Below are 9,823 nucleotides of genomic sequence, written 5' to 3'. Positions count from 1 at the left end.
CAGTCAATTATTATGATGTCAAATGTAACAATCAATATTATAAAACAGTGTCAAAATGAAGAGACATGCATCGTGGGATTAACAAATTGACTGTGAGCACGAGACAATTAAAACATTAAGATTAATTTAAATGACTTAAAATCGAAAAACAATGAGTAATTAACAAGGTTGCACAACGAAGAGTGCTACAGTTTATTGTGCTAGCTAGGTCTAGAATTAATAATCATCCCATAATCACAAAATCAACATACGCTTGCCAGTCGTGTACAGTTTTGCTAAACGAATATACAACTCGTTTTACAGCATTAGAAGCATATATTGTGGCTATATATTGCATTCAAGACTATTTAGCAACTCACTTCGGCTACATTAACTTTCCAATAAAATGTTAAATGTTTTTAATGTTGAACTAAGAAAAATTAATTCAAATTTGACACTCACACTCTGATTGTCGTCCATTCTGGAAAGATGCACTCGACTCGTCACTTCCGTTGTCGCAGGGTCCTAGAAGTGCGTCCCCAGAAATGCGGTCCTGAGAGTGCAGCCTCCGATATTGCAGTCAGATACTACTCCTTAAAATGCAGCCTTCAAAGCACGCAGCCCCCGAATTGGTACGCAGCCCATGTTTGAAACGTGGATTTTGCTCGCCGGCTGGTGGATTCGTCCTCATCGCAGTGCCAGTGAGTTGTTTACGGTGACGATTTAATAAATTATGCCAGTACACCCGCGTGATAGAAAAGACAATAATCACGAAGAAATGGATGTAGATTATCCTGAACAGGACGCCAGTAGCTCAGATGAGGATGATTATGTGAGCTCATCCGCATCGCAGGATGGAGATACTTCAGGTGGATCAATTACACACATAACATATTGTATAGCGCATCATGTGGAACACCACCATATTATGTGTTTACGTGTATGTTCATAATGATGACCTTGCAGAAATGGATGATGAAGACTGTGAAAGAAGGCGAATGGAGTGTTTAGATGAGATGACAAACCTTGAGAAACAGTTCACAGACCTCAAAGATCAGTAAGTGTTCACTCTTTAAGATCAGGACATTATGAGTATTATAAACCATAGGGTTGGGGAGAAAAAAATGCAGATACAAATAAGTTACTCTAGCCATTGTGCTTAGTTAGGGTAGCAAAATAAAAAGGCCTGTCAAGGTTTTAAACTGTGAACAACAAAAAACATTTATAACAAGTTGGTGCTGAATTACCAGTCATTTGTTAAAATAAGCAAAATGCAATATTTGGGCGATATTTTCATGTACAAAATAGCCAGTTTGTGTAATTTTAATAATGTTTATGTAATAGGCTTATGCAGGTCTTGCTCGATTTAAAGGACATTTTTGTTACTTTAAATAACTTGACCACAGTGTAAAATCTGTCTCAGGTCAAAACTAATTAAGAACCACTGAACTTAAAGGCATACTTCACAGGTTTTCATTTTTGGATGAAGTATCCCTTTAAACTAAAGACGTCCTGCTTGTTTTATATGAACTGTTGTTAGGTTGTATAAAGAGAGGCTCAGTCAGGTGGATATTAAATTACAAGAAGTGATAGCTGGCTGTGCTCCAGAATACCTCGAACCCCTGGCCACCCTGCAGGAGAACATGCAGATCCGAACCAAAGTTGCAGGTCAGTACCAGGAAAATACAGTTAACAAGTAGCAATTTGAGCAGTGCATGCATACACAGAAACTTGATTCATACTGATGCTTTGTTTTTACAGGCAAACACTGTTTGGAATCTGTCATATATGAATTTCATATTTAAATTTAAAGTGAATAAATAAAAATTATATTCATTAAAAGCTTCACATCCATGCAAAAACTACATGCATAATTTTTATGATATTAAATGAAGTATGCATGTTACAGTCTGTAAATATAAGAAATATGTTTCTATATTTAATATTTCTTTAGGATGTATATCTAGAGCAGTGTTTACTTGTCCACTAAAACTGCAAAGGTAATTTATTCTGGTGCAATGTATGTTTTACAGGTATCTATCGTGAACTCTGTTTGGAGTCTGTCAGAAACAAATATGACTGTGAAATGCAGGCAGCAAGCCAGCATTGGGAGGTAGTGTATTGCCTCCTGTTATTAGCATTAGGCCCTATTTTTTGTTCAGTTGAGATTTCATATCATGTTGATGATGTTTGTTTTCACAGAGTGAGAAGCTCTTGCTTTTTGACACGGTTCAGAGTGAACTGGAAGAGAAGATCAGGCGACTTGAGGAGGACAGACACAGTATAGATATAACTTCAGGTACAGTTCAGATTGAAATACTTCAATCATCCAGGGTTTTTCCTGCATAGAGAAGTTGGAGGCGGCCGCCTCCATCAAATGCCGTGCTGCCTCAGACTCTCGCCCAAACTTTGTCGGGTGTCTTCACAAGTAATGCTGTGTGCATTAACAGACTCAGAACAAGAGCTGGCTGTGTTTCGCGGCTGTTTGTTTTGCATTCAAGCAGGGGCGGACTGGCCATCTGGCGTACCGGGCGTTTTCCCGGTGGGCCGCTAACGTATGGGGCCATAACGGACGCGTTTGCCGCTAACTTATGGGGCCGTAACGGAGGCGTTGGCCGCTTAGACGGACGTATTATAAATGCGAATGCACGCAACGCGAATGCAAAAGACACGTATGCATGCATCCCCCCCTCGATAGATTCGGTGGAGGGCTGATGCGGGCCTAAAAATGCCTGGGCCGATTTTTCTTCTCAGTCCAGCCCTGCATTCAAGTATGTTTAATTGCTTGAAATTTCTTAAATTAACATGACGCACATCATTGTAATTTCTTTAGCTGTGCAGTTGGATCTTTGAATCAGCGTATACTGTACACAGCTAATTCGCCAGTATGAACTCACTTTGCGTTCACAACGACTCGCACACGAATTACTCATTTGAACCGATTAATTTAAACTATTGAACTTTTCAGACACTTAAAGGTACGGTAGGCCTGTGTGTGTGTGTGTGTGTGTGTGTGCGTGCGTGTGTGCGTGCGTGCGTGCGTGCGTGCGTGCGTGCGTGCGTGCGTGCGTGCGTGCGTGTGTGCAAGATCAGGATGGCACCACCTCCGCCTCATTTTGAGCCAGGAAAAACCCTGTCATCTATACAGCTACAGTATACAAGTAAATACCTTCTTGTTTTTAATTTGTGTGTTCTTCTGCCAGAGTTGTGGAATGATGGTCTGCAGTCGAGGAAGAATAAAAAGAAAGATCCTCTCAGTCCCGGAAAGAAGAAAAAACCTGTCGTTGTGTCAGATATCTTTTGTAATGTTGCACATCTGAAGTCTTTTATGAGATTTTTTAGATTTACGTTTCTTCATGGCAGCTGGCTTACACAATATATGGACTTTCTTGAAAGTTTCTTTGCTGAGTAAAAATGATATATGAGTAGCAGACAAATATACTGTACATTTGTCTTATGGTGTGACAAAGCAAAAATTTTGACAAAATATATATTATGAATATAAATATTATGAATAAAAATTAATATAATTATATATTTTTTGCTGGTTTATTTGTCAACTACCCATATACAGACAACACTTCCAATAATAAATGTAAATTAAAGTAGTAAAGGACTATAATTAAACAAAGAACATATTGCTGCTTTTTAAAACCGTATTTTAACAAAAATGAAAAAGTTTCTATGTAGTACAATTAGATATCATCTTTCTATGGGACTTTGTCAATAATTTAGTACTTTTATTTGGATAGTTCTGTCAGTAAGACATTATTTCCTGAACGGTCCTACGACCATACATTGTTTACATGTTGCAAGACCTGGATATACTTGAAGACTGGACTGCCATAAGAAAGGTGTTTATTTTTTAAATAATTTTTGGACCAGTTGATCAGTTTTTTTTCAAATTCAGTCATTGGATGTTCTCTCGCATTAATATACTACATTTATGTAGGCTATAGCATCTATGGGTCCCCATAGAGTAAAAATGGATGGTAAGAAAGATTTTAAACCATTTAATTTTTTTTTCTTTCATTAAGCGTCACGTCGTCTGTTTTATAGATTATTATAAAATTATCTGTCATTATTGAAAAAGATCAGTTCTCTGGTGTATATTAAAACATTCTTCATGTTTCAGTTCCTATGAAAACTGAGAGACATCATCACGTGGCCCGTTCAGAGGATGGACGCCTGTTTTATGACAACAAGTGGTACAGTCAAGGTCAGGCCATTAACATCATCAGGAAGGACGAATACCCCACCAGGTGTGTACTTTTACAAGTGTACATGTGCTGTGACAGAATTGTCTTTTGTCTAATGTTTTACTTTGTTTTTTCAAGTGCCATAATAACCACCATTAACCATGATGAAGTTTGGTTCAAACGTCTGGATGGCATCAAATCAAAGCTTTACATCTCGCAGCTCCAAAAAGGCAAATGCACTATAAAACACTCATAAACACCCTCCTTCTCTACTATAACCCCTCTGTTTCCATGTGTTGTTAACTCTGCCCGTTGTTACATGGCTCCCACTTATGCTGGAGGGACTTGGGTCTGCATGTACCACGTGTTTGCACTCCCTGTGTCAGAGCTACTACAGTATACAGTATATAATATATTAGGGGTGTAACGGTATGCGTATTCATACCGAACCGTCACGAGCTGTCAATGGGAAATATAAATTGTAAATTGTTTATTTGCAAACAGTTACGTTTTATGCACTGTTTGCCTTGCCGGGGGGGCTGTTTTAGAATTTTAAAGTTTTACTTAATTAATATTGCATATAGGAATTAATAGTCTGTTATATTTGACCTGTTCTTCTCTCTCCTTTATCTTAAATGTGTGCTCTCACTGTGCATGCGTGCGTCCGTGTGTGTGTGTCTATGTGTGTTAGTACGTGTGCATATTGTGTGTGTGGAGTGTTTTGTATAGTGCTGGGCGATATGCCGGTTCGTACCGAATACCGGTGTGTATTTTTGTTTTATGATTTTTTTATATACCGCATTACCGGTGTATGTCGCATAAACAACGTGTGGAACGCGGCGCAGCGCGACATTGTTTCAGTGGGGCCCCTTCTCACTGTTGCACTGTGACTGGTCATTCACACAGAATCCGTCTTTCTATGCTGCGGCACTACTTTATCATAATTTTTCTGTATAAACGGAGGCGTTTGGATGTTTGCGTGCGTCTCGCGCATGAGCGGGAACGTTACATATTTCTTTGCCGTCGCAATGGGAGCGCGCACCTCGCGGCTGAACAGCAGCACAAGTGTAGCAATTGCAAGTTCGCATTACGTTAAATATAGGCCTACTCACAAACAAACATTTAAAAAAAACGATCGTGTTCCCCTCATATCTGCTCAATATAAGCATATACTATAATGTGTTTTTAGTTTGAACTGTTTCTCTATATACTTTGATGAGAAATAAGGGTCAGTAAGGAGGATTGACAGCGTGATGTGATCGCTTTCCTCTCACATATCTAATTTAAGCCTTTGTTTTATGATTAAAAAATATGATTTCAGGAAATCATGAAGCCATTGTGACTCTGTAAAACACAACAGACATCACGTGCGTGTTTTAATGGTACAATTGTTACTATTTTGTTTTCAACTATTAATTTTTGGGTGGATGCTCCTAACTCTTGAAGTTGGGAGCACTAGTGCTTCCAAGGAAAAAAGTTAATTTCGAGCCCTGTTCTCTATTTATTTGCTTAAATATTATTTATGCAATTTACCTTTGCATGCTATTCGGTTGTTAAAGAAGTCTAAACTTTGCAGTTATTGTAGGGGATACTGTCACCATGACAGTATAAAAGGGCATTTTAAGTCAATCAACAGCACTATTTCCTCTCTCAATCAGTAGAAAATGTGGTTAAAAAATACCGCCATGTACCGGGAAACCGGTATAAATCTGGAAAACACCGTTATATACATTTTTGGTCATACCGCCCAGCCCTAGTTTTGTATGTGGATATGTCTGTCTTCTGTGTTTTCACCTTTTTCTTGTTTTTACAGATTTGTAATTGTTTTGCTTATAGTCAATATGTCTCATGTACAGCTGCTTTGTAACAATGAAAATTGTAAAAAAGCGCTATATAAATAAAGTTGAGTTGAAATTATGCCAATAAAACAGTGACATCAGCTGACAGACCCAATGCTTCGTTTTCATGGGAACATGCCAGCTGAAGATAATGAGGAAATGACGTCGCTTCCTTTGCCAAGTGCATTCCAAACGTCTACATAATGGCACGTAAATGCCCTGTTCACTCCAAAGTCTAAACTCCAAGGGCTCTGCCCTTCGAGTGAGTAGGGCATAGGAATGATGACTATATTTGCAATGTTGCCTGTGACGGTTCGGTACGAATACACGTACCATTACACCCATATATACAGTATATTTGAATTTACAGTATGGTGCATGAATTTCCGTTCTGAAACTATTTAGTGTCATAAATCCTGTTCATTGTCTGTGAAGCAAGCACTGTTTTCAGGAACATGATCATTCGCATAATGTTAATTTTCTACTTGTTCACAAAAACGGTGAATTTTTTGTTCTGTTTGAATTTACTCTTAATGGTTGTATGTTGTTCTGTATAACAGTGGGAGATTGTCATAGTTCAGTATTTATGTATTCCGTATTTTTTTATGGAAAGTGATTTTAACTATTCTAGCTAAGCCAACACCATATACTGTATGTAGCATTTTTATTTCCGAGCCTTTGAGCAAATGCATGTGGTTTGTTGGGCATGTCATGTGCGTTACGTATCAGGGAACTTGCGAATCATGACCTTAATGTAAAAAAGAAAACTTTTTTGTAAAATATTTGATTTTTAGACATGTCAAAACTGTTATACATTGCAGTGAATATTGTTTGATGTATTTTAATATGTTTTATGTTTACATTCATTTAACAGTATTTTAGCACTACAGTTGCCTGTTTTTTATGTAAAAAATCTTTCAAAGTGCGCTGTGTCATTTCTGTGCTACACCTTTGGTTCTGACAGTGTTTGTTTTTGGTTGGTCGGAATGTAAAAACATGAAGACACAGTTTACACGTTTAGAGATAATAATTCTACAGATGGCTAATTTATGGTGAATATTTAGCTGGGGTAAAAGAAAGTATTTTGTCTTTTGACTTTTAATTCATACTATATTCATACAACAATACACATATCCTGCCAAATGAACAATGTCTTCCACAATTCACAGTCCAAAGGTAATTGCACATCCTTAATGAAATGTACTGCCTTAATATAAAGACAATATTAACAAAGTCAATCTGTGTGGGGTTTTTAAGTAAATTATGTCATCCAGTAGACATCCTTTTTAGCAGATGAATCCTTTTTATTAACTGATAGAGACTAAATAGTGTCTGTACTGTAACATTTTGTGAGAGGTTGACAATGAAAACATTCTGATATGAAGTTGATTTTTGGGATTCATTGGGAATGTATTATTCTTGAACCTAAATGTTTAATATAACTAAAGTCTCATCCAAACTTAACCTCTGCTTGGCTTGACACACAGCATTTTAAGTGCAGTACCTTACAATGACCATGTAGAGGCAGTAGAAACTTACCACATAACATTCTACAATGTAAAACGTTGCTGTAATTTCGCAGCAGGTTTGCCAGTAACTTACTGTAGATTTAATGTACAATTTTGTTTTAAGCATAAATTTACCCAGTTTATATATTTTTCTTTCATAAAACTAGACTAAATATCTTGGGTCACTTTTCTTGTTATGTAAATGTATCATAATTTAATAAGTTTTAAATATTTTTACAGAAAACAGGAGAATAATGCTTAGGAAGAATGCCATTTTTTACTTTGTTGCTGTGCTAATGCCAGTCTCTTCTTGCTCATTTTGAATCTCAAAAGTCAAAGTGTTCTAATTGGAAAGTATATGAAGTAGTAATTAAATCTACAGTAGGTTACTGGCAAACCTGCTGCAAAAACTACAGCAAAGTTTTACAGTGTAGGTTTCTACCTGTTCTTGTTGCCTTTGACTGTACATAATGTCCAGTTGTTCCTGTGTGGACATCTTACTGCTGCATCACAGCGGTTTTTGTTAAGTGTAATATTCCAAAAGATATCTCTTCTGTAAAGCTAGTTATTATTTTTTATAATTTTTTTCTCTAACCTTTTTTGTAATCTTTGTAACATTTGAGTTTGATGGTCAATCTTTATAGCTCCAGAACATTCTCTTCACTCGGCAGGTGACCAGTGGTGGCACTTCCAATGAATTGTTTATAAGTCAGAAGAACTTGACACTCTTTTACAGGGGCCTGAGCTAATGAGCTGGAGCTAAAGACAAAGAACACCATGAAACCTGCCTGTTTGAACCAGGCTTTATTTTGCCCGCAAATTACAGTAAAGTAAAGTGCAGAGAAACATTTTCTTCGTTAGACGTTCCTCCTTCATAGCCCACATAAATGGTTTTCAGTTACATTTCATTTAGATCAGCTTTGTCTAAATATATTTATTTTTTGTATAAATGAAAATAGGAAATATATTTGAGAATACTGCTGAGTATAAGTAAGAAAAACTATACAGAAGTCTTACATTTATCTCAATTTAATATGATTTTTCTCTGCCACAAATAATTAAGGTATTGGTATAACCCAGGGATCTCCAACCCTGCTCATGCGTGCTATACCTTCCTGCATGCTTAGTGCTGCCTTCACGTGCTCTCGGAAATTCTGTAATTCCCACTTCACTCCCGAAGTAATGTCTGGATTTAGTAACATTAAAAGTATTTAGGAACATTAATGTTTAGTAGCATTAAAACTTTGCAAGTATCTGCTAACAATAAAAGAGCACTGTTTCATAAATTATTTCTGGGTTGAAGTGGAAATTAACGAATTTCCGAGAGCAAGTGAAGGCAGCATAGCTCCAAACCTGCTCCAACACACCTATCTGTAATTTTCAAGGAGCCCTGAACAACTTGAATAGATTCAGGTGTGTTTAGGTAGGGTTGAAGCTGAGCTCTGTTGGACAATAGCTCTCCAGGAACAGGGTTGGAGTTTTTTGTTAGTTTTACAAAGATAACTTATCACTACTAAACAGAATCAGTAAAATATGTTTAAAATAACTTTTTTTACATGGAGTAAATGACCATCCAAATTCTACTCGGTTCACCTTCCTGAAGGCAAGACTTCCTACCTCAAACCTTGACAGTGGGATGGAAAATGCTTTTTAACACACATTTAAATTATATAACTGCAATCAATCACATTTAACCTTACAACGAAAAAACAGTTTTGTAATACGTGTATGACACTGAACAATGCTTAATATGCTTTTTAGGTTATTTGAAGTGTAGTTTTAAGGCAATAATCCAAACCAATATGACTACAATTTTGGCAGTAATGAGGCATTTGTGGTTTGCTTCCTGAGTCGAGTGTCCCACACAAATGAGGCAGGCATTTTCTCAGTGAGTTGACTGAGGTATGTAAAGTAACACCTGTCCAAGCACTTGATATCCACGACTCAAAACTGCCTGGGCATGTGGAGGTAGTGTCGATGTTATGCTACGTGGAAATTGATATGGAAATGATATTGAAATCATCAACGGACGCCGCCAACAGTTTTTGGAGCTCCTCAAATGTTTCCTTTGAAATCTTTGGGACTGGGCTGGAGCTAGATGTCCCTAAATTGTCTTCCTTCCAGGACATTTTTTCACATTCCTGTTTTTTTAGGCAACCAAAGTTCAAATTCATTATTCTTTCATTTTGTTTACTGCATGCTTAATAAAAATGTTACTTAATGAGACTTCTTGTGTACACGAGTTTGATTTACAGTTACGCATTTGGCAGACGCTTTTTATCCAAAGTGATTTACACTG

The 9,823-nt window shown here is 37.1% G+C and overlaps 1 protein-coding gene across 1 annotated transcript; it reads left to right on the top strand.

Annotated features, from left to right (window-relative positions):
• The first annotated feature begins 244 nt into the window (after nucleotides 1-244).
• brms1lb (BRMS1 like transcriptional repressor b) lies at nucleotides 245-7,821 on the top strand. The gene is made up of 10 exons (XM_057327992.1): nucleotides 245-848; nucleotides 946-1,036; nucleotides 1,520-1,647; nucleotides 2,013-2,092; nucleotides 2,182-2,278; nucleotides 3,183-3,272; nucleotides 3,769-3,833; nucleotides 3,932-3,971; nucleotides 4,115-4,241; nucleotides 4,317-7,821. The coding sequence occupies exons 1-10, from the start codon at nucleotides 713-715 to the stop codon at nucleotides 4,432-4,434; spliced, it is 972 nt and encodes a 323-aa protein (XP_057183975.1). The 5' UTR covers nucleotides 245-712; the 3' UTR covers nucleotides 4,435-7,821.
• The last annotated feature ends 2,002 nt before the right edge of the window (nucleotides 7,822-9,823 follow it).

This window comes from Triplophysa rosa, unplaced genomic scaffold, assembly GCF_024868665.1.
Source record: "Triplophysa rosa unplaced genomic scaffold, Trosa_1v2 scaffold34_ERROPOS4128799, whole genome shotgun sequence".
NCBI classification, from domain to species: Eukaryota; Metazoa; Chordata; class Actinopteri; order Cypriniformes; family Nemacheilidae; genus Triplophysa; species Triplophysa rosa.
This window is presented reverse-complemented; position numbering and strand designations above follow the sequence as displayed.

What these genes read in the sequence shown, in the direction of transcription:
- brms1lb (XM_057327992.1), top strand. Translation starts at nt 713, where the DNA reads ATGCCAGTACACCCGCGTGATAGAAAAGACAATAATCACGAAGAAATG. An exon ending in GCAGGATGGAGATACTTCAG is followed by an intron (nt 849 to 945) that starts GTGGATCAATTA and finishes ATGACCTTGCAG; the next exon opens with AAATGGATGATGAAGACTGT. An exon ending in AAGGACGAATACCCCACCAG is followed by an intron (nt 4,242 to 4,316) that starts GTGTGTACTTTT and finishes TGTTTTTTCAAG; the next exon opens with TGCCATAATAACCACCATTA.